The sequence below is a fragment of the Haliaeetus albicilla genome, chromosome 10 (assembly GCF_947461875.1).
Source record: "Haliaeetus albicilla chromosome 10, bHalAlb1.1, whole genome shotgun sequence".
Taxonomy (NCBI): domain Eukaryota; kingdom Metazoa; phylum Chordata; class Aves; order Accipitriformes; family Accipitridae; genus Haliaeetus; species Haliaeetus albicilla.
This window is the reverse complement of record NC_091492.1, coordinates 13,544,350-13,568,528: the sequence shown is the minus strand read 5'-3', so window position 1 is coordinate 13,568,528 and position 24,179 is coordinate 13,544,350. Positions and strand designations below refer to the sequence as shown.

The 24,179-nt window shown below is 38.5% G+C and overlaps 1 protein-coding gene across 13 annotated transcripts in view; it reads left to right on the top strand.

The window, feature by feature from the left end:
- ZNF536 (zinc finger protein 536) overlaps positions 1-24,179 on the top strand; it is a 357,464-nt gene that overhangs the window by 142,111 nt on the left and 191,174 nt on the right. For all 13 annotated transcript variants that reach the window (XM_069793537.1, XM_069793532.1, XM_069793540.1 and 10 more), the window contains one exon: positions 20,658-22,829. In XM_069793537.1, coding sequence (XP_069649638.1) covers positions 20,660-22,829 — 2,170 coding nt within the window. In that variant the 5' untranslated portion in view covers positions 20,658-20,659. The remainder of the gene's footprint in view (positions 1-20,657; positions 22,830-24,179) is intronic.

Below are 24,179 nucleotides of genomic sequence, written 5' to 3'. Positions count from 1 at the left end.
AGTTGCTGCATGAAATTAACAATTGACAAAATGGAAAAATGTGTAAGTTTTGTTTATAACCATTTTTACCAAGGGTTTTTGTTTTGGTTTGGTTTTTGTATTGTAGACTTCTGGATCTAAGCTTCCCATATATTTTTCCTTCATTTAGGGAACACACAGACCTGACTGCAGACTGAGTTACAAAATAAATGTGTTCTATGTTCATTTTGTGGGTATGTTACTCCACATTATTATATAGTTTGTGGTTTGAGTAGATATGGCTAGAGCTGAACAAAAGTACTTAGCATGTTTAGTACGTCAAGGCTGGAAAACTTAAAATTAGCCATACCAGTTTTTCACTGGTATGTGTGGATGCATGTTTTGTAACCAATGCATTTTCTCTGCAGAGAAAAAGATTCTGTTGAGTGTGTGTCCCCTCCTGTGTACACGGTGCATTGTATCTGCTCCCTGCTTCTGTTTGATGAGATGCATGCTTACCTACAACAGAAAGCAGATTCACCAGTCTGAACCCAATCTTAGCTTGCTGTATATAGCAAATCAAAGATAAAGATTTTTCAATATTAGTTTTAGTCTCTAAAAAATTAGGAAAATAATTACAATTAGGAATCATTCCAGTGCATTGTTGGTTTGTTCCTGTTTTTTCTCTGTCTTGTATCACTGTGTCCTCTAATCAGCTCCTTTCTATTGCACTGATGTAGCCCAAAATGTATTGAGTTGATGGTGGCAGTGCCACTGGTGGAAGAGCATTCCACTATCAGTGAAATAATGCATAAAGAACTGGAGACTCCTGGGGATATTTTTTCCATTTGAATTTTTATTTTTATTTTCATTCATGAAAGCTTACAGAGCCAGTCAGTAATGTGTAAGGTAGAACTCCCCATTCTCCCTGTATTTCGACTTCATGGTCCATTGCTACTCAGTAGTACTAGAGAGAAATTTTTTTGAGCAAGAAGAGGAAGGGTGAAAACCTTGCCAATCTGTTCGAGTAAGAAAGAGAAACTCTAGAACAGTGTGTTGCTGTAGTTAAATGGTGTGTGGCTTACAGTGAAATTACATGTGGGTGAATTTTTTCTTTAAAATGTTTTGTAAATCAGTCATTCGTTACAGTCCAATGTTGTTTGGTTTTAGTTCAGATTGTTTTCAGTTATTGAAAGTAATTTTGTGGGGAAAAAAGGTTTAACCATAAATATGCACCTTGATTTTTGTGTTCTGTGTTAAAGACTACAATGAAAGATAAAGGGTAAGGGTAAATTAAGTCTTGTCCTCTGTATGTAGTTGTCATTTGCATCAATAAGCTCCACATATCTATGGATTCAAGTTCCACCCTGAGATCCATATATGGGTATAAATGTTTGTCACTGGTGCAGCATTGGCTTGGACCTAAATTCATGAAAGTTGTTGGAAAGACTGTCACCAAGTTGGTTTTTGATTGGGTCCATTGTGTATAATTTTAAAATTTGTATCTCCCACTGTTTTAAGTCTTGGTATCTCTGCCTATCATGGAGTTTGGTCGCTTTGTGATTTTTTTTTTATTATTTATTTTTGCCAGCCCATATGCTGTTGCACATTTGGTGGGACTTCCACGGCAAATAGGCCCTAGAGAAAAGTGTTGTAGCTTTCCATAAAAAATTTAACACAGGTGTTTTAATGAAAATCTGGCAAAACAAATTGCAGTTTGAAATATCTGATTTTCTGAACCCTGGCAAAAGAGCACAGAACCTAGCAATAAATACTGATCCCACACCCAGATTACCAGTTGTCAGCTGCTGTATCTGTCTCTGTAGTAGTCCTGCCTCACAGCACGCGAGAAACAATGTATTAGTTTAGCCCTAATGAAACCAGTGAAATATGTCTTTCACTGAAAGCTGTACTTTTACATCACATTTGCGATGAGCATGTACACTAAAAATTACTGTGAATCAGTTAACTTGTGCTAACATGTTACTCTGTGATAAGTTGTTGCGAACCAATTTTTTGATCTTCTGTATCTGTGAATGTTACGCTGAATTTAACTTGACTTTAGATGTTTATATTTGAGATGAGGGAATTCAGTCACTTGCTGTTTGTTATTAGCTATAGGACCTCGAATGAGATCAGAGCTCCATTGTGCTAGCGGTAGTGCAGCCAGAGGCTTGGGATGTTATTTCAGTAACTTCATAATTCTGATTTAAAGAATTGAGTTAAAATTAAAAAAAGAAAAAAAAAGAAAAAGGTTGAGACTGACTACAATGCTGGTAGGGAAATTATGATAAGCTGTTTTTTAGAGATGGAAGAGGGGGGGCAATACAGGCAATCTTACAGGACAAAGTGTCCAGTGGACAAAGCCAGTCCAGTTCCCTACAACATTGCATTTTGTCTCAAGACAAGTTGTCTGTTCAGGGTGGATTTCATGATACCAGCTCATTCCCAGTTAGTTCAGATATGTAAAAACAATCACATTAAAATAGATTTTCCCCATTTCTCTCTCTCTTCCAAAATCTTGAACTGTTCCATTTGTTAAAAGTTTTGCAAGAGAACTGAAAGTCATCTGTGATTCTCTCACACTCATGAGAATTTTTTAAAGATGTTGAAGCAAAATTGGTATTGTAAAAGGAAGCATGAAAACTTTTGTATTTTGGGATGTGATTTTTTTTCTTTGCATTTGTTTTTTATTCTTGGTGAAGAAATTTACTTGTTTAAGAAATGAAGTGTATAATAAAAGACACATTAGTAATGTTGGAAGTAAAACATGTTTTCTTAATACACTGGCAGAATTATTCAAGATCAGTTGACCCTTCTGTAAATATGGCCTTAAGGATAGGAGGACCTTTGGTTTCACTGCTGTACAAATGCCATTTGCATAAGTGCAAATTGCCCAGGTCCAGTTTTCAAACCCAACCAACTTTTTAGCAGCATTTCAATCTTTGTAATTGCATTCAATTGGTGCTGATATTTGGGGTCCCTATTGTTTTACATTCCTGTTTGAAATGATTGGCTCTGTTCATATTTTCTGTGAAAGGTACAATTGAGTATGAGCAAATCTTCATGTGTCTAAAATTCTGTATTTTATAGGATAGTAGAGAGAGTCACTTTCTTCCAGCCTCTTGCTCAGAAGACAGGAGACTTTAACTTCATCAAAGTAGGGCATTTAGAAATAGATTACTTAAAACTTTTATTTTTTCTTTCTTTCTTTTTTTTTTTTTTAAATACAAAACTGCTGTAATTCTAACAAAGTGCAGAAAAATGTTCTTCATGCCAGAAAGTATGGCTCTCAAGTGAGAGTCCACTTTTGGTTTTTTTTTTCAGTACTGGGAAAAAAAACCCACCTAAAATTATTTTTGAGGCTACAGAAAGGCTTATTCCTGAACAGTAGCAGGAAATGCTTTTCTCCCAGCTGGACAGTGTGCTGATCACTCAGTTGTGTCTCAGCCTGGGAATGAGGAGGATTATTCTCCTCGACCAGAACGGGGGTTGAGGATCTGCAGAGCGCCTTGCAGCGTCCCATGCTGCTTTCTGCCTCAGCACAAGGTGCTGGTCAACATTCCTACAATGGTGATTCACTTTGGGTTACCCATTTGGTAAAGCTTCAGTTGCTCTATAAATTAAGCCAGACATTATAATTTTTGAGAAATCTAACAATAACAGCCTACCAGATTCCTGAGAATAATAACAGTGACCAACTGTGCAGGTCAGAGGAGCTGTGAGCGTGCATTTGTGAGGACTTTGGCTCTCCTTTGAGAATTTCAGACAGAAGCTTCTATTAAAGTGCAAAGTATTGTTATTATCTTTGTCCTTTATACATATTTAAATAGTACATGATAATCATCTCTGTGAACTCTTAACTATTCATAAAGGTGGCTGTCAGTTAGAGGCCTGAACCAGTACTCGAGATCCAAATACTTAAAATGATAGATCATGTTGTAACCTTCTGAGAATTATTCATAACCTTTGTGTAGGAGGAGTTTCCTTTTAAAAGATAGGCTTTGTAGATGATTAGTAAGTGAGGGATTTAATTGTTCTATTGGGATAATGATGTCTAAGAATGGTGGAGAAACTTTGCCAACTGAAAGTCCTCTTCGGAGATTTACCTGAGGGAAGAGTGAGAGGTAGGGAAGATGAGAGGTCGTTGAACCCTTTACCTTCATCCTGCCTGGTGTAGCATCATCTGATTGTATAGCACAGAGTCCCTACAACTACCTCCAGGCTACAGCTTCAGGTACCTGTGTGCTCCCCGCTCCCTGCAAAAAAAAGGTCTGAGTAGTATATGAAATTAAAGTTGGGTAGAGATGTGGTTTCCCTGAACCATGACAGTTTCGAGAACTTCATACCAGTATATTTTGTAGCTTGGTGGTCAGACCAACTACCTAGTTAGCACTAAAATTCAGGTTGGAGTCTCCAAGTTGAATGTAATGGAACAGACAGTTTAAAACACTAATTTGCCAGTCTCCAGAGACCTCCCCAATACTGTCCTCTTGGGCTGTTGGATGTTCTTTGGCCACTTTTTCTTCTCTTTGACTTTAACCAGAATTTACTGCATCTAAAAAAAACCCCAAACATACCTTTCCCACTAAAAATTTAATCAGAAGTAGAATGCTCTGACAATCTGTGCAAGAGGTGTCTAGTCTTGGCCTGCTGCTTATCACGGTGAGCTCAAAGCCACATGCTTCTTGGTGTGCAGCAGTCAGACGTAGGCAATCACAAACACCAACGGCCTCACGTGGAAGGGGCAGAGCGGAGGCCAGAAATACGTGCAGCACCTTTCCTTCTGTAAGTACATCATGCAGGACTGTGGGGTCTCTGCACGTTTTTCCAAGGGTTTGCCAGAGCAAGAGCATTGCCTGCTTTCACACGTGGCTGCATCCCCTTTGGTGCTCAGCAGGCCTTGCCAGTACAGGAAAGAGCAGTCTGTGCTTCCATGCACCAACGGGCTTGTGTCCTTCCCAGAGAATTTCATTCATGCTGATTGAGGGAGATACTGTACTCTTTCCTTTAGTTTATTTTACCCTCTTGGTATGCAGAGTATTCTTTGTTAATCTTCCTTATTTATTTAAATGTTAATTGGTCCTTGTTAATTTGGTTTTCTGTGCTGAAAGCCAAGGTCAACAATGAGTCCTTCCATGTTAGCTCTTAGTGTGATTACAAGGTAGTGTAATGCGTCTTGGAAAAAAGTAGCAAGAAACCTTCCCCCTGTTTTTAATGTAACCTTTGTGTTAGGTAGAGGTTTGGAGGTTGAAAGAGAGAGAGAAAATGTATGTTCAACGCAGACTGAAGGGTCTTATTGATTGAAAGGGATTGTTAAATTAAAAGACAGTTGTTTTGAAAGCAAAATATCACTTGACCCCAAAGAGCCAGGCAATTGCGGCCCTGGGGTTAGGTATAATAACAACACTGGTTTTGGTATGGGAATGCTAACAGTAGGCGTGAAAAACAGATTTTTTTTTTTATTATTTTTTTTTTTCCCCTTTCACTTCACTGTTTGTATATGCAACTTTCAAACTGCTGCTTTTGTTGCTCTAAGAGCAATCTCTTCTGAGAACACCCTTCTTTTTGGCTGGAATGGCCATTTTATGAGATAAAAGTAAGATTTTTTTCTAAAACAGATTCTGTTCCATGGGGCAAAACAAACAGAGCTATCATAACACTTTAAATAGTAATCAAATATGTTTTTCTGTTTGTATTCAAAAGGGTGGAAAGGTAACTTGACAAGATGAAAGAAGGAACCAGATTTGTGTATCCCCCCCCCTTCCCCAGTAACAGGTATAGAGTTTTAGAAAAGACTTCAAGGCAAAAAGAAAAAAGCATAGAATATACTGTTATGGTGTTATTTTTGTCTTTCATTTTTATGACAACTTATTTGTACTTAAAGGAATCTTTCCAAAGAGTTAAGAAGCATCATTAAATAAAGACTGTGAAATGTGCAATATGGCTTATTTATTTAAATGTTAATTGGTCCAACGAACACTTCTAATTAGCTCTATATTTGCTTAGCAAAAAGTTTTACAAATTCCAATTGTGAAAAGCAGCTATTTTGAGCTGGTAAGCATGTTGCAGAATCAGCTATGATTTTTCTATAGTTCTCAGCCCTTGAAGGCACAATTTAATTTTTCATGTATGCATACTAGCAACGGTAAACACTTGCGAGTGTAAAGAACCTTCTTTAATTAGCTGCACAACAATTAAAGGATTCACAAACTAAATTGAACCCTGTCTCTGTGCTTACTAGCTGAATTCTACCACCTGTCACAACAGCACTTTGTTCAATCTGTTATGCAAAATCATTATAGCAATATAGCTGAGGAAAAAAAAAAGAGAAAACAGCAATTATTTCTTACTTTTCTCTTGAATGGGTTATTTTGGGTTATACTGATGTCAGGTTCATTGAAGCTAACCTTTTGAAATCTGTAACAGCATAATACTTATATGGCAGGCTTAGAATATCTAGAAGAATATTTTGTTTTACCCTTTTAAGAGCAAGTGAGGCACATCCTTAAAGTACAGTACTTTCTCTGATCATTTGGAGGAAAAAAACCCCACCAAAACTGTGCTAACTCCTGCAGCAACCTGTTATTTCTCTTCGTCAGACAAAAAAAAAAAGACCAACATCTAATAGTACAACACAGTCTTTTATTATTAAAACTTGTAAACTAATATGAAAACTAGTTTTAATAAACACTGGTTTCCTAGGGTGGGGAGAGATGCACTTTTAGCTTACCTCTTCTGGCTTCTGACATTTGTGATTATTCTTCAACTCTTGAAAATGTAATAGCACATAAATATAAAACTTGAAAATGCGGGACTTGTGTATGTGTTAACTTTATTTTTCCTTCAAGCAGAAGTGGTTGAAAATGAAGAAGTTTTTATCTTTACAGAAGAGACTCGTCCCTCATTTTGATTGCACCCATTCTCCTAAGCGACCGCAAAGGGCCACATGCACAAGTGCATTGGAAGCCCTGTTGTTCGCCCCACTTGATAGGAGTCAGGCTCCTACTGGTTCTGGAGACCTGGCTTGGGGTGTACCAAACTTCAGGCATCATTTAACCCACTCTGTTTCTCGGCAGGGCGGTGGTGCGGTTAGCCTCCCTGTTCAGTAGTCTGCCTATTGATTTTGCGTTTAATATAATTGGAGGGCATAGGTGGAAGCTGGAAGCTCATTCGCAGCAGTGTGACAGGACAGCTGCTGGAGGAGGGCTTACTGCTGGGGAGGAGGTGAGCATGGGGTGAGAAGGATGAGGGCCCACAGCAGTGCCTTTGGTTACCTGCCCAGCTGCTCCTTACTCCAGCTTCTCCTTACTCCAGCTTCTTGCAGGGAGCAATCAGCTGCACCTCAGTGCTCTGACACGTGTTTCTGATGCCGGTTAAAATTCCCAGTGAAACCAGTAGCAGTTTTTCGCTGTGTAAGGAGTATGAGGCTGCATTTAGTGAAGAAGACCTGTTTACACTTCTCTTTATTCTGCTGTGACAGCTGACAGGAATGTGCACATCACTGCCAGCTTTCATGCGGGAGAGGTACAGGTACATTTTGTGCATACGCTCACCATAGCTGAGGAGCTGAAAGTTAAGCTGCCTGCTGACAGTTTCCTGAAATCATATCAATAACATATTGTTAGCTCTTGTGATTGAAGCTAAAAGAGTCTGCTGTTGGATAAAAGGTACATGATACGGGCATTTCATAAGCTAGGAATATAAATGAATAACTCTGCTCATTCACAGTACTTACATTTTTTACAGTATAATTTTTATACCATTGTCATTTTACAACATGTTTGGGAAATCCAGAAAGAGAACAAAGAAGTCCTTTAGAAACATAGTGATTTTTTTTTTTTGTAAAAAAAGTCACTAGGAAAATAAAAGTCAACAACGAAAAATTGAGAAAGGACTTCTTTTTTTGTGACTTTATAAAAAAAAAAAAGAAAAGGAAACTACAAGGAAGCCTGATACTTTGATTAAATATGATTTAAATTCTTAGATAGTTTTGCACTGAAGTATGAGAACCCACAATTTGCTATACAGATCCCCTTCTTGCTTTCTCACATTAAATAGGAATAGCTGATCCATTCAAAAGTAGAAAGTGAAGGAGATGAAAATCCTTTTAATTAGAAAGAGAGATATAACAATCTCTTTAAGTGTAGGTACAAGGTGCCGGAAATCAGGACAACAGAAAAATGAGTTTCTGCTTGGGCGACTGAAGCAATACAGAGGTTTCGTGTTGGAACTCCTGAAGGCTCTCAGCTTTGGGGCTTTTGGTGTTCAGTCCTGTACAACAAGGAGCACTTTGATGTCCTATTGCAAGTAGTGGGAACCCACTCACTGCCTCCCATGGCTGGGTGCTTGAAACTGAACTACCAAGTCTTTCGCCCTCCTTTTGTCTGGCTTTGTATTTTGCTGAAAGTACCTAGATTCACACAGGTTTGCAGCAATGTAAATTAACATGGAGTGAAGTTTTACATGAGCTGGAGAAAGTGAACACAAACTGCTCATTTGCACAGACTCTTCAAGAGACTTGAAATAGTTTCACTGAGAGTTAGGCATGTTTATTTGCACATTGTATCGAAAACTCTTGCAGTAAAGCACTCCCTGTTAGTCCCTGGTCCTTCTGATAACAACTCTCAGCTGCTCTCAGCCTGCCATGGGACTGAAGCCTCCAGGGATCCTGTCAGTCACTCGAAGGAGCTTGGTCAGACCTGTACGTGGCTGGAGCTGGCTGTTAAGGATATATTACAGTTAGCTGAGTCCATCTCCCAACTGACTTTGCAACTGTAATTGAACTTGCCAGGGTCTGTCATCCTGTGATTGCGTTTATCAGACTTTCTCTGTCAGCTTTGTTGCCGCTCACCTATCAACCACGATAGGTTGTCTTTTCAGCCAAGGGCCCAGAATGTTGCAATTAACATCAAAATTATTTAAAGGATTTTTATCCTGCAGATAGATTTGAAATATATTATTGTATTTTCATAGCATTCGTCATCCCCTGCATTCATCTATCTGCTATGTGTCTGCCAAGTTCTCAGTGCCCTTTTTATTAATGATCAAAGGTATTGTGCCCAGATAAAACAGGGGTGCCCGAACAGCAATCGGTGCTCAGCTTGTTGGGATCCTGAAGGTCATGCTGCCATTGCATTTAAACATACGTACTGTTTTACCATAATCAGTGCTTGCATCTATGCTTCCTTCAATATATGCACTACATAGCCATTCCCTTTCCTATACTTGATCATGCAGCGCAATGGTAGGAGGAGATTCTCTGTTTACTTCACAGGTTGCACCTCACTGCATTCAAGAGTACTGCAAAGATGTGACCCTTTTTTATGGTCACTTGTGTGACATCATTGTTATTTCCTTGGCTTAATTGCAGAACTGTTATGACTGTTTTGCACCATCATTCAGAGGAAAAGGCAGGGTTATTGTGAGGCAAAACAATCTCACTCAGACAGGTAGAGATAATTTATTAAGCAGCTGGGGAAATACAGGGAAGTACTCTTAAGTCAGTTACTTTCAGTATAGACATTCCTGTTTGGGTTGTCTTCCAGCTCAAGAAGCCATCTGAAAGAACAGTGTGATTAGCAGTATTGCAGATGTATTTTTTTGCTTCTCTAAAATGACAGTGTGAAAAAGAGCATGTTTTCTGAATATTTTCTGACCTTGGGGTAGATACAGTTATAGCCATTGCAAAATCAAGCTGTCGGTGTCTTAGCTGTGCACAGCGACTGCTAACCACACCCTTTTAAGTCTAAACCACTTATCTCAGTGTGAAAGCATCATAGGAGGTACGAGGTGGCTTCTAGAGTTACTGGCTCTGCTCTTGTGTTCGTGACAGTGATCAATTAATAAAGTTAAATGACAACAGCAGTAATATATCATATCAGTAGAAGTGTGCACAGACCAGAACACCAAAGGATAAAGGAGATTTGTGTCTTTTAGCGTTTCATTTTTCTTGAGTGATAATTAAGTATATTTTTTCTATCCTTAGTCTAAGTTTGTGTTGTGTTTCCTCATCTGTCTCTTCCCACTTAATTCTGCAAGGATTTTGCTCTTTCTACTTTTTTGGAGACCACAAACACAAGGAGCATTCTGAGCAATGTTTGCTCTATTTTTCCCGCATCCACCTGCCTCCCAGCATCCCTGCCTGTTTCAGCTGTGTCTTTTACTCTGTCTAATTCCACTGAAACTGAGTCTTTCTCAACATTATCCTTTTCCTGGAAATTAGTATTAAAAATAACTCATTGAAGCCACTTGTATCTAAGAATCACTATGACCCTCTAAATTATGGCTTTTCTGTTTGCCACCAAGCCCATGTGTTATAGGGAGAGGAAAAATAAATCAGTTGGGTTGAGGGAAGAAAGGAGAGAAGACAGAAATTGGAGGTAGAAGGGCTTAACAGCCAAGAATCTCAGTTATTAAAAACCAAAATAACTCTCCATAGTATTTTAACCAAAAAATTTTATGCTGACAGGTCTGTCATGAATTAAAAAGTCCAGTCTTTTCAGCAGTCAATTATGTTTGACAGAAGAAAGCTATCTGGCATACTGGACTAAGCAATGGGAGTCAAGAGTTCTGGACTCTGTCCCTGGCTTCTTTACAGAGGATAAGCCATCTATTTAAGTCAAGATACATGGCGAGCTTTTTCCTAAATGAGATGTGGAAATGATCAGTTAGGGATACTCATTTCTACAGTGCTGAAATTCTGAAAAAATCGGTCCCTTTCCAGCCTTGGAATCTGTTTGGGTGCACTGAAATTGGGCAAGTTGCTTTGGAGTTTCTAACTGTTTGCATTTACATTATATTAAGATGTTGGCAATTTCTGTGCCCAGCAAAGAAACATGCAGAAAATGTCTTCCTCTTCTTTCTCATTGTGTTGACCACAGTATGCTTTGATGACCCACAATGCTGGGGAACTTTACAGGTATTCTGTATGGGGTATGAACTGGTGGGAATTACTGCTGGGGACATTTCAGCAGCATGCTGGGGCAAAAGGAGGAGCTTAACTCTTCCCAGGTATGTAGTGTGGCCCTTTATGCTTTTCATGTGTGTGGGGACTTTTTTTATGTTGGTTTATCTTAAATATACTGACCTTGAAGAATGGTGTAATTTATCTTTTCATTATCTCTATATTCTTTCCTCTCCTTTGTTCCCAGTTCAATGTCATTAGAAGTAAAATAAATGCAGTTGTAGTATATATGTACTTTGAGAGTATATACTGTCACATATGCTCTCTTTCATGTGCAACAGGTTATGCAAGGTTTAATGTATTAATCTTTCTTTTTCCTTTTGACCAACATTAAAACATTTACTTGGGCACATAGTTTCTGTGTTGATGTCATCACAGGTAGCCCATATGTTTAGCGATGCATTGTTTTGTCTACTGTCTAACTCAATAGTATGCGATTTAGAGCATCCTTAATTTTCCTACAAACCATTTTGTGATAATGAAACCAAATATGGTGTAGACTTGGCTGACATCTCTGTGATATTATTTGGCATACCACATATTTCTGTTTCAAATATAAATTGGTTACCGCTTTTTCAAAATATGCACTCTATTAATTAAATCTATACTTGAGATATTCCCCCCCCCCCCCAGCTGTTATAAGTATTCCCTTTTTCCTTGTTCTGTGTGCAGATAGGCTTGGGTATGGACTCTCTAATTTGACAGAAAAGAGGCTAACCTTGTGGTCTTTGTTAAGTCCTAAAACTAGAGTTGAGTGTGCAGTGTCTTTCCATATAACTAGGCCTTTTGTTCCACTAGAGAAAATTACTTAATTTGTTAGAGAGCTTTTTTTTAAAAGGTTTAACTGTAACAGTCTTTACCTAATAGACCTGGGATTGCAGGGGGGTGATTAATGTGAATTAAAGGATCTCTGTGACATAGGACTAAAGGACAGAATTACTTTGTTGTTTTTGTTGGCAATCCCACTTGTGCAATTTCATTTCTCCCCAAACCAGATTTCCAGCATATTGCATAAAGTTAAAGAAAAAGTCTAATTGGACCATATACTTCTTTATTCAGGGATGTTCTGTTTATGCATTTTCATTGGGAATGTGTGTCTTTGTCCCTTGAAATCCATCTATTTATTGCAGTGACACCTACTGCTGAGAGAGCTGATCCGCAACAGGATCAGTTACTGTTAAACTTGGCCAACAAGCAGTTTGTGACTCAACCAGCAGATGTTTCTGTGGCTCAGGTCAAAGGGAACTTATGGACTCGGGTTTTTTTTCTTTACTCCTAGCATTAAGTGCCAGGAAAGTCAACGCTAGGTACAGACAGTTGACCCAACCAGTAGCAGGAGGAACTGAACTAGGGCCCAGAGGATCTGCAAAGAGCAAAGCATTTGTCTGTTGAGCCACTGTGCTGGCTACAGTCCAACAGTTTCAGACAACTGACTATCTGATTGCATGCCTGGATTTTAGTAATGATTTTACATACTTATTTGATGATTTGTATCCAAGCTTATGCTTCTGACAGGTGCCCTTGTGAACAAAATCTTGCTGGTCTATCGCATATGAGGATTTCACAATCAATCATACTTGGATCTTTGGGACATATGTGCATTTGACATTATATTTAGTTGTGCACAAAATCTAAGTCTAAGCTTTTGTGAAATGAAAATAAAATCATCAACCCAGCATTACAGTTTTGGATTTAAATTGTTTCAAACTGTGATTTGAGTTCTGTGGTCTTAACTCTTTTTTTTGATCTCTTTGTAATTGTTAAGGGGGCCTGATCATCCTGTCCTCACCCAGCTGAAATGCACTGCCTTTTATTTGGAACTTGCCTGTGTGAGGAATGTGGGATTAATAGGGTCAACATTATGTATATTTTAATATTATATAATGAGTTAGAGTATTACAGACTTCCAGAGCGGTACAGTGTCTGTCCTCGGATAAGAAGAGAAGATTCAGAGCCCATTTCATGCTGTAAAAATGACAAAAAATGAAATCATAAATATGCTTTGCAAAGTCTTCCAGGCATTTTATTATTTTATTTGTACTGGGTGATACTAACATGGATTGTTAAAAGCTTAATTTTAAGGTTTCTTCAATCTGACATGGATGCTAGTTAGATTAATTGAAGTGACTGATCAGATAGGAGCTGCAGGAGATTGGTCAAATTGCAGAGAGTTTAATCAGTTGTATACATTCCAAATTACATGAAAATAACAAATTTACTTTTAAAAATGCTGTTTCTAAAGTATCAGAAGCTTTAGTTTAACAAAGCATTCCACAAATCAGGCTCCCATTTGAATTTTCATATCACTCTTATCTTTACTTTTGTCATCAGGAGAACACTAGGGGAAAAAAAAACCCAGTAAAATGAGAATCAATGCTTATAAGCTAAAAAATAATGATCCCAGATGCAACCAGTGCCTAGAAAAAAAGCAGGATTTTTTTTTTTTTTTTAATCTACTGTACTTTCAGTACCAATTATTTATCTTTCTCTTCTTTGGATCTGACTTCTTAAGTATATGCAAGTGAAATAGAATAAATAAGAAGGAAAACAGATTTTGCAAAGTCACATGCAAAGTAGCAATAAATCAAACAGCTTGTCTGCATTCTTCTAATCTTTCTATTCTAATCTGTGAGTGAGATTTATAAATGACCTCTCCTCTCCTCTCTGCTCGTCTTCCTAGATTGTGATCACAAAACAGTTCACAGCCCTCCACTCCATGGGTGCTACCAACCAAAGACTGTTCTGGTGATTTATCTTCTGCTGATCAGTTATCAGTCCAAAACGCTGTGCTAGCTAGAAAGTACCTTACAGATGTAACAGGTATTTTAGAAAGCAACTACTTTCTCAGTCCAGAGTGAAAGCACTACAGCCTCAGCAAACAATTTTCTGTCCACTAATGACTTTTGAAACTTCAAAATCCCTCTACTAACCCTTCTTTAAGACATAAAAACAGTTGTGGAATGAGTTGGCTCTGTTGTTACTAAAGGAGTACTTTGTTTTGGAATCAATAAGCAGCTTGTTTAAATATCAGCACTACAAAGCAGCTATAGTTTTGTCAGATGCCTTCCCTGCTCCCCCCTGCGTGGTCTCGCAGCGGCTGGGTGCTGGAAGATGGGTGTCTGCATGAGGTTCCAGCCCCGATCCTGGGTGCCTGGCTGGGACTGCGGGAACTGGTCTGCACAGGATCACCCAGTACTTTGTACATACTGTGTTCGAGTGGTGCTTTGCCCCAGTTTTTAATTGTTAGAAACTACATATGCTTTGCAGTGACTATGAAACTTAAATGTGGTAAAGTGACTAACAGTAATAACAAATTACCAAGTTGGCCTTAACAATATTTAAATAATAACAAATAGATAGGACTCATTACCTGTGGGCCAACTTTTTTTTTTTTTTTTAAAGACATTCTGTTCCACTCCAGAAACCATGTATTTCCCTAATATAATTACATTAGACCCCAAGGAGCAGGACACCTATTTAACCAACAAAAAAACAACAACAAAAAACAAACAAACAAACAAACAAAAACAAACAAAAAAAGGAAAACTCCAGTGAACTCTATGCAGTTACTCTATTTTACATAAGTAATGAGAATAGAATCTGGCCTAATGTTTATTTCAATTTATCAGATTGGATAATGCTGTCCTGGTGGCATTAAATACAGCTGATCTCTCCCCATCACTTCCATGCACACGTTTTTGTTAAAATTTAATTATTTACCTCTATGTCTCTTAGTATTGCCTACAAATCAGTCAAAGAAGAGTAGGTCATCTATACTGCCCTACTGTTTATATATTAATCATCTGGCAAATAAACTGCTCGGTATCCTACCCACCTCAGTAATATTTGTGATGTAATTTGTTTGGATGCCCAAATGTCACCAGAGTTGATTGTAAGAGATGAAAAAAATGTACTTGCTCAGCACACCAAGCTCTGGGCTAAAATGTAAGCATGAAATCTCTGGTTTATTTTTGTAATAATGTTTACAGCTGTTTAATGACCCTGAAAGGGTTCAGTAGTCTGGTGTTCTGTATTTCTTAACAGGAGTGTATTATGCTTATAACAGCCTTAGTTAAACTGTTTCAGCTACAACAATAAGAACAATATTTAATAAAAATTCAATATGTATTCTGAAGTTTCTCAGTGATACCTGTTTATGAGTTGCTAAGAACTGAAGCAGTCTGTATTGGAGTATTTAGAATTTGTCAGTGGACCACAAGATAATGTAGATACATGTGAATTTTTCTAGCTGGAAAGATAAATACCAGGTCTATATTCTGAAAGCATAAGTAACAGTGTGTGTAACTCTAACTGTTCAGAGGATCAGGGCCAGAGTGAGCTTGTCGTGTAAACACGTGAGCTTGTAAAGCATTACTTTGCTTACTGAACTGTAAATCTTTTAACTAACCTAATCTAAGCTATAATAACAGCACAACAGTGTTTTTAAAATGACTGTTTTCTCTACAGCAGTGAAAAGGGAAATGCTTTAGTGTTTGTGTCCAGTAGGAATGAATAGGTGTAAATAAGAACTGAATTTGGTCCATCTGTTTACAAAGGTAACAGGTGTGTGCATGCACATATGTGTATATATACAGATGTGCGTATGTCTGTATAGGTTTACATGTGTGTGTAGGCATATATTTATATTTAAACTTTTTAATTCTATTAGCCATCTTTTTTTTCCTCTGTTTCCAGCAAAAGGAAGCTGAGCTTCTCATATTACATTAATGTGGTTGTGATGACAGGCATTTCTGGTGTCATAATTGGTTTTAAATTCCAGTAATCCATTTCAAATAGTTAAATAAAATCTGTGTGTTCAATTGAAATGGCTAAAGTCAGAACTTGCGTTATTGATATCACAGGAAATAGTCTTGAGGGCAAAAATGTGAGTGAAATCAAAATAACTATTAGTATCATCAAAGGGACGTGAATGTCTCACTGTACCTTCATGTGGGAGATGAGAGAGTATTTTTATAATATATGTACCCAGTTGTGAATTTCATAAGCTGAGTACCCTCCTCATAGAAATAGGAAGCTGCACACCCGACACATTAAATGGCTGTTCTCTGATGGTTTGCTTCTTACTGAGGGACCACTCCTGCCCTGCCCTGTGCAGTATAAACCAACCTGCTTTCTGGCCTGTGCATACGTAGCAGGGTGAGGATTGAGCTTTCTGGCTGGAGCAGCTCACTTGGGCAAGAGCTGAGCGTTTGTTTAGGTTAGGAAGGGCAGCCCGCGAACAACTCGTGATACCAACATGCTCTGTACAGTGCCACATCTTGGGGGATGCTGTCTTTGCAAAACATTTGAGATAATTAAAGGTCAAAAATTTACAACATAAATTTCAACAAACATATTTTGAATTTCTTAACAATCTCAAATTTGATTTGCAGTTGATTTTGTAAACATATGTTAACTACAGAGAACATTGTGTGAGTTCCCAGTGTGAGTGATGGGAAAACATTCTGTGTTTTCCTTACAAGAGAGATCAGAATCATGAAAATAATGTAATAGACTATATAGTTAAAAATTGAAAGCTAGACATTTTCCCTCCCATGAAGCATCACAGCAGCACTTACAAATTGACATTTCCAGATTTTTTATTTTTGAATACATGCTGGTTTGGTTTGGGGAGGCAAGAAGGGCAGGTCATAATGAAGAAAGATGTTATGAAAAATATTTTGTCAAAACACTTGAAATTATAAACTGGTTATCTGTTAAAAGGTAAATTTCAACGAAGTCCATTCAGGTGGCTTTTTTTTAGTGGTTTTGGCATTTGGTTGTTGGGGCAGAATGGATACAGTAAAATTGCACTTCAGGCCAGTGTGAGGAGGATGGTTGTGTCTATAGGGAAATCTGTGGAGAGGACTGCACAGCTGTGGGCATGTCTGTGATGCAGAAGCACCCCTGCATCTCTTGGGAGTTGTGGAGAGCAGCCAGACCCTGAGAAGGTCCTAGCCAACGGGAACAGGCTGTGCAATGACCACCGTGACGCCAAGGTGGGGACCTTGAACTGCAAGGCCTGAAGCAAGAGGCTCACTGGAGAATGAAAGCCCCTTACCCCACCTGGTGTAACCCTGTCTGGTCATAGATCTAGACAGGAATGATGGATAAAGAGGGAGAGAATGAAATTGCTAATTTTTTTTAGAGAAATTAGGCAAATTAGATTGGGTTATCTAATTCATAGTGGAATGATGGATGAGGAGGAGTTTTATTTCTGTCTTGCGTGTGGATACAAGATGAGATTTTGGAACGTTTTTCTGCGAATGGGCTGAAGAATATTGAGTCTGATTTATGTGAGAGCTGAACAGTAGCAGGGTCCTTGTGTTCCTAAATGCAGTAACCAGGAATTGCAGGAGGAGAAATTTCACATGGCAGTACTTTGAATGCCATGGTTATACTTTGCAATGAAACCAGGTAGGAGTGACAAAAAGAAGAGACAATTCAGAGGCAGGAACAGGACTACGAGAAGCTGTGGCAGGTGTGGGTGGGAATACAGTTTAAGTGAAGAACTGTAGCATCTTGAGATGGTGGTAGCTGGATCCTGGAAACTGAACAGCTAATCAGAATATGTGGCATTCAGATGTGGTTATTTCTCACTAAGCAGAGGCTTTGGTGACCTTTCTGAATATTTAATCAAAAATGTATAAGATGTCCAATGCCAAAAGATCAATGTCTGTGGGTCTGGCTCCCCAGACTTGATCCAAAATTATTAGTTTTTAAATGAAAAATTATGGGTTTGGTCTTCCTCTTGATTTTTTTTTTTTTTTTTGAATCGTCCTATATTCTACATTGTATGTGTCTGTATGTTTATGGGAGACAGAAAATAAAAAAAAAAAAAAAAAAGAAAAAATTATCATGTTCCAACTACAACTGCTGTTGTTACTTTATTGAAATTATCTTTGAAAAAAAGCCACAGAATAACTTAAAATCTTAAACACAACTCCCTCTCCCCTTGCCAATTCAAATAACCATACGTTTGAACTGATGCTTAGGGTTAGACATCAGAATTAATAAACTCCACTGGGATCTGTCAGCATTTCCAAACTTTGATAGAGCATAAAACGCTAAAATCAACTTCCCAAACCTTCCGGAGCATGTAAAGGCATGAGTTCCCATTGAGGTCAATTGAATAAATGAAACTTAGACTGCATTTTTCAAGCTGTGATAGAATAATGACAATTCACAAAGACTTTTCTAAACCTTCTTCAATATATGTATGTGTCTGTACATGCAATGCATTTCTTGAATTTTTATGTTCTTGTTTGCAAACATGCCTTGTTTAAGCATGGCGAGGAGAAACAACACCTGTGGTATGTGGAATCCAGACAGAAAATAAATTCTGGTTTGGGGGGGTTTCTTGTGTTGGTTTTTTTTTTTTTTGGGGGGGGGTGGTGTATTTTTTTTTTTTTTTTTTTTTTAGGAAGTGCATAGGCAGACATTCAAAATCTCAGTCAACTTCAGGCAATGGCAGGCCTAAGCACTACAACTCTCAGATGTTTAGCTTTTAGCTAATCCTTTTGAACATGAAATTTGGTTTGTTTGAAAACTTAAGCAAACTTTCAAAAATTAAAAAAAAAAGTGTTTGTATGTACCCACATTTTGAATGATTGTTATCTGCTGCACAGAAAACTTGCATGGAAACCAAGAATTTTATTTGTTTACTACATGGCCTTGGGTGAACACCTGGCTTGACTATGTTCCCCTACCTTTGGAAATCAGACACTGCAAGTTAAACTTAAGTGTAGTCCTATAGCTTATAGGTATAAGGCTTTTCCTTTTATATACTTGATCTCATTAGCATTTTTCTAAATAATAACATTGACAGTATGTAAGTAATGGGTCCCCAACATGAAACCTGAATCTAAGCACTGTTAAACTTTGAAAAAGATGTGCTTAACATCTAAGCAAAATTTTGTAGCTCATGTTCACCTTTAATACACGTGAATATGTACTTCTTCCTTTACTTCTTACAAGATCTGCATTGTATCACAACTTCAATCATCCTGTGGAGGACCAAATAGGTCTCCTCTTGGAGACCACCCATGGTTTTTTTTTAGGCCCTGATCCTTCAAATACTTAAGCGTGTGTGGAACTTTGCTTTCAAGAGTCACTCTTTGAAGCCTATTGGACTACTCCCATGCGTGCAATTACGTGCATTTTAAATATGTGCCAGATTTGGGCCTCAAATTGTCTAGCAAGTGGTCACTATGAAGCCACGTGAGGAATAATGTCCACCTGCAGTGTGCCTGTAGCCTTTGTAGACGGCATAGCGAGTAAATGCTTTTGGCTAACGCCAAACAGAAAGTTGACCAAATTAATTATTCAATAATGTATAGAATTCCATAATTTTATTAGTGAATAAAGTGTCAAATCACTCCACTGAGCAACACAGATCTTAATTATGTTCTAGTATAACCTTATACCATCATATAGTTCGAGAGTTATTAATGTAAAACTTTATATTTTAAATAGAATTTTATAGATACATTATTTCTGAATAGAGTAGATAAATGGCAAGGATCGAAGATTATTGTGGACAATTATGCAGACCAGAACAGAGCACTTGTGTTTAACAAACAGATTTGAATTCTAATTTTCTGTAATATACATAGTGTAGGTACAATTTGTAGTCATCACGGTGTATTAGGAAAGTTATTAAAATTCTTAAACTTGTTGAGGCTTTCCACAACACCTTCCCCAGATTTTAATTGGTTTTATCTAGTTCCATAAGAGAGCTCTTTAAAACAAATCAAAGTGCCTTAAATCACATGTCTTATCCATTGAAGGACAGAGATATTCTTTCTATAATCTGGCAAGTTTTCCTAAGAACTGAAATCTGAAGGTTCTCAATGATGAATTAAAAGACTTGACAGAAGATAATTTATGTGCCTTTTGATGGGCTCAGTTTCAAAATGACAAAATAACAATATTTTGTAACAGAAGGGTTAAATCTTAATCTCAGAGGTTTACAAAGCTGCTAGTCGCAGTCTCCTTAAAATTTAATATACCTCGTTAATGCTTACTTGCAAACACTGAAGGATTTTTATGATTATAATCATGTGTTACAGCACCTAGTACTGTTTCTAAGCAGCATACTAATCAGCTTAATGAGATATTACTGCACTTTTTGTTGACTAAAGCAAAATCCCTTTTATTGTTCTAAAGCTTGTCCTTTACTTTATTTTTTCCCAAAACATTATCTTGTTTTATTGTGCACCAGTAAATATCATACTATCGTTTTTTTGTCAAATCATAAAACTATCTTTCTCATTGTAGAATGTGTAATATATTGAATATGGTTAATGGAACTGAAAGTTACAAATGGGTTTCTATTTTTTTTTTTTTTCCTGGCTTTTCTAATGGAAATAGGAGAGATGCATAACATTTCTTTTTCTATAGATTTAGAAATGTAAACAGGTGCAATTTCACAAGAAGACAGACAAGGGAGGTGGTAAAAGCCTTTGCCCCTTCCGTAATAATTAGATTTTGAAATTTTAGCATATTTTAAAATAGTAATTAATGGTTATCGGTAAACATGCAGAATGATGAAAGCACACGTATGATCAAAATTGTGTAGCACAGTTGGCATTTAATACACTTTTTATTGTTTTTACACTAATTCCTTTGCATTATTTTGAGTAGGTAAAACATAAAATGCAAATTGTACGTCAGTGATTCAATTCTTGTAACTCTTTCACAGTCTGAATCTAAAATATCTTCTGATTTTCAGAGATGGAGGAAGCTAGTTTGTGCCTTGGTGTTTCTTCAGCTGTTCCAGAAGCTGACGCCCATCTCAACAGCACCATACTCAATGGGCAGTATTCAATGAGCCAGAAGCTGCACCAGATCACTTCCCAGCTCAGCCATGCCTTCCCAGAGCTCCAGAACAGGCAGAATCCAGAGGAGAAGGCATCAGCGCCGCTAGAAGACAAAAGCCACGTGTCCATCGCAAACCAGCCCATCAGCAGTCAGATGGCACTATTGGCAAACCAGCTCAATAGAGAGGTTGACACCAGTTTGAATGGGCGTGTGGATCTGCAGCAGTTCTTGAATGGACAAAACCTAGGGATTATGTCTCAGATGAGCGATATAGAGGATGATGCCAGGAAAAACAGAAAGTACCCATGTCCCCTCTGTGGGAAACGCTTTCGATTTAACAGCATCCTGTCACTACACATGCGAACTCATACTGGAGAGAAACCATTTAAGTGTCCATACTGTGACCACAGAGCAGCTCAAAAAGGCAACCTGAAGATACACCTGCGTACTCATAAGCTTGGAAACCTTGGCAAAGGTCGTGGAAGAGTCCGAGAAGAAAACAGACTTTTACATGAGCTGGAGGAGAGAGCAATTCTTCGGGACAAACAGATGAAGAGCAGCCTCTTGCAGCCACGACCTGATGTGAAAGCACAGCAGCACACCCAGCCAATGCCTCTTGCAAACTGTAACTTGTCTCTGCCAGCTAATCACAGCACACCTGATATTTCAAACCCTGTTCCCTCTCCAAAGCCAGTCAGTGTCCAGGAAGAAGTTGTTGCTCAGACAGCTGGGTTCAGATGCACATTTTGCAAAGGCAAGTTTAAGAAGCGAGAAGAGCTGGACAGGCACATAAGGATCCTGCACAAGCCTTACAAGTGCACCCTGTGTGACTTTGCCGCCTCGCAGGAGGAGGAGCTGATTAGCCATGTGGAGAAGGCTCATATAACTGCAGAGTCAGCACAAGGCCAGGGCTCCAACGGGAATGGGGAGCAATCCACCAATGAGTTCCGATGCGAGGTCTGTGGCCAAGTCTTTAGCCAAGCCTGGTTCCTAAAAGGCCACATGAGAAAGCACAAGGATTCCTTTGAACACTGCTGTCAGATCTGTGGGAGGCGATTCAAAGAACCTTGGTTTCTTAAAAATCACATGAAAGTTCACCTGAATAAGTTATCTGTAAAGAACAAATCTCCTAATGATCCCGAAGTACCTGTCTCCATCGGCAGCATGTCCCAGGAAGCTCATGCAAACTTATATTCAAGATATCTATCCTGTTTGCAGAGTGGGTTTCTTCCTCCCGACAAAGCGAGTTTAAGTGAACAAAATCAAATCTATAACAAAGGAGAGATGCCCATGAAAGAGAAAGAAGTCTTGGGGAAGCTTCTTTCACCCATTTCTGGCATTGGCCACAGTATTGCTGAAGGGGATAAACATTCTTTATTGGGCTGTCTCAATCTGGTGCCTCCTCTGAAATCCAGCTGTATAGAAAGGTTACAAGCTGCTGCCAAAGCGGCAGAGATGGATCCAGTAAACAGCTATCAGGCCTGGCAGCTTATGGCAAGGGGAATGGCCATGGAACATGGCTTTTTGTCTAAAGAGCAGCAGATACAGCGCAGCCATGAAGACACTTTGGCAAATGCTGGAGTTATGTTTGATAAGGAGAAGCGGGAGTATGTGTTAGTAGGAGCAGATGGCTCTAAGCAGAAAATGCCTGCTGATTTGGTTCACAGCACTAAAATGGGCAATCAGAGAGACTTGCCAAACAAACTAGACCCTTTAGAAGGCAGTAGAGATTTTTTGTCACATGGTATGAACCAGGGACTCGATTACAACTTACAAAGTCATGGAAACGTAAAAGAAAAGCCAACTGAATGCCCAGACTGCGGAAGGGTTTTTAGAACGTACCACCAAGTGGTCGTTCACTCCAGGGTCCACAAAAGAGACAGGAAAGGAGAAGATGAAATAATTCAAGGTAGTCTTGATGAACGACGTGGGTCTGGAAGTGATCAAGAGTCTCAGTCTGTCAGCAGGTCGACAACACCAGGGTCCTCTAACATTACTGAAGAAAGTGGAGTAGGTGGGGGTCTCTCGCAGACGGGGAGTGCCCAGGAGGACAGCCCACATCCTTCCTCACCCTCCTCTTCAGGTATGATAACTTCTCCTTCCCTCTCTGCACTGAAAGCTTCCTAACTGTATTTGAAATCACAGCAGCGAAGTAGTTTATGCATTCTCTTGTTAGGTCGTTTCCTAGCAGTCCACAGGGACGTGGTGTTATATGCCAGAACATCTGTGTTTGGGTTCCCGCAATGCCTTTGAGGTTAATTCTCAGCTCACCCTTTTCTCCCCTCCAAGGGCAGGTTTCCTAGCCTTTCAGCTGTCACCTCCGCCACCCCACCGGCAGCAGTGTGCAGGGTCGGTACAGTCACCAATGGCAGTGTCGCTTCCAGGGCCTCTTCCTCCAGGTTTTGGAAGGTGGTTTGGTTTTTGGTTTTTTTTTTTTTTTTTTTTTTTCCCTCCTCTTCTGTTCATGGTGTCTCTCTTGCAGATCTTTCCGTGTCCTCCATGCAAAAGGGTGAGGAAAGATGCCTTCTTTGAGCTATAGTTCAAAGAAATAGGATTAATAAACAGCGTGTTGGCTAACCTCTCTGATTACCCTTATTCCCACAACTGTATCAATTACTTAGCTGAGATATGTACTTGTACCTGGCCACTGGACTGATTAAAAAGAGATTAAAAAATACAAATTAGTAACTTTTTGACAATCTTTTAACTTATGTGCACATTTTAACATATATGAAGCCTTCTGCTTAATTCACATTTATTTGAAAGTACAAGAAAAATAGAAATTGGACTGCAACATTTTAATTGCATTGTATGTCATGTTAACTTGCTGTGTATAAAATAGCAAAGCAGATAATATTTCATTGGAGATGTCTATAAAATATTGAGCTTCCTGGTACAATTTTTAAAGTTACTAGCCTATGACTGCTGAAATAAAATCTCCAAGTAATAACAGGTAAGATTTCTGGCCTCATGTATATTTCCAAAGTCACTTACTAATGGATAGTAAATTGAAAGTTATATCTTCAGCCCTTTATAAAGAAAGCACCTCACTAATACTGTAATCATTCTGCAAGCCTAACAACAGAGGAAATCATGCCATAACAAATACTCTGTTACTAATGGCAACATTGATTTCTGCAATCAGCCATTAAGTCTAGAAAATGAAAGACAGTTTGAGGTACCTTAAGGCATTACATTGCCCACTGTTAAAGAGCTGGTAGCAGGCTGTTGAGGGTAATTCTTTTTAGTTTTTTTTCCCCCAGTTTCGATAAATATTTTAGTATTGGAGGCAATTCACTGTTACAGTTATTAAGTATATGCCAGTTTATTTTTGTTGTTCTTGTCATGCTCCAGTATACTCTACTTCTGAGGCCAAATTAATATAAAAATAAAGTGTTAGTTTGCTGGCTTATTACAAACCAGTAAAGAAATT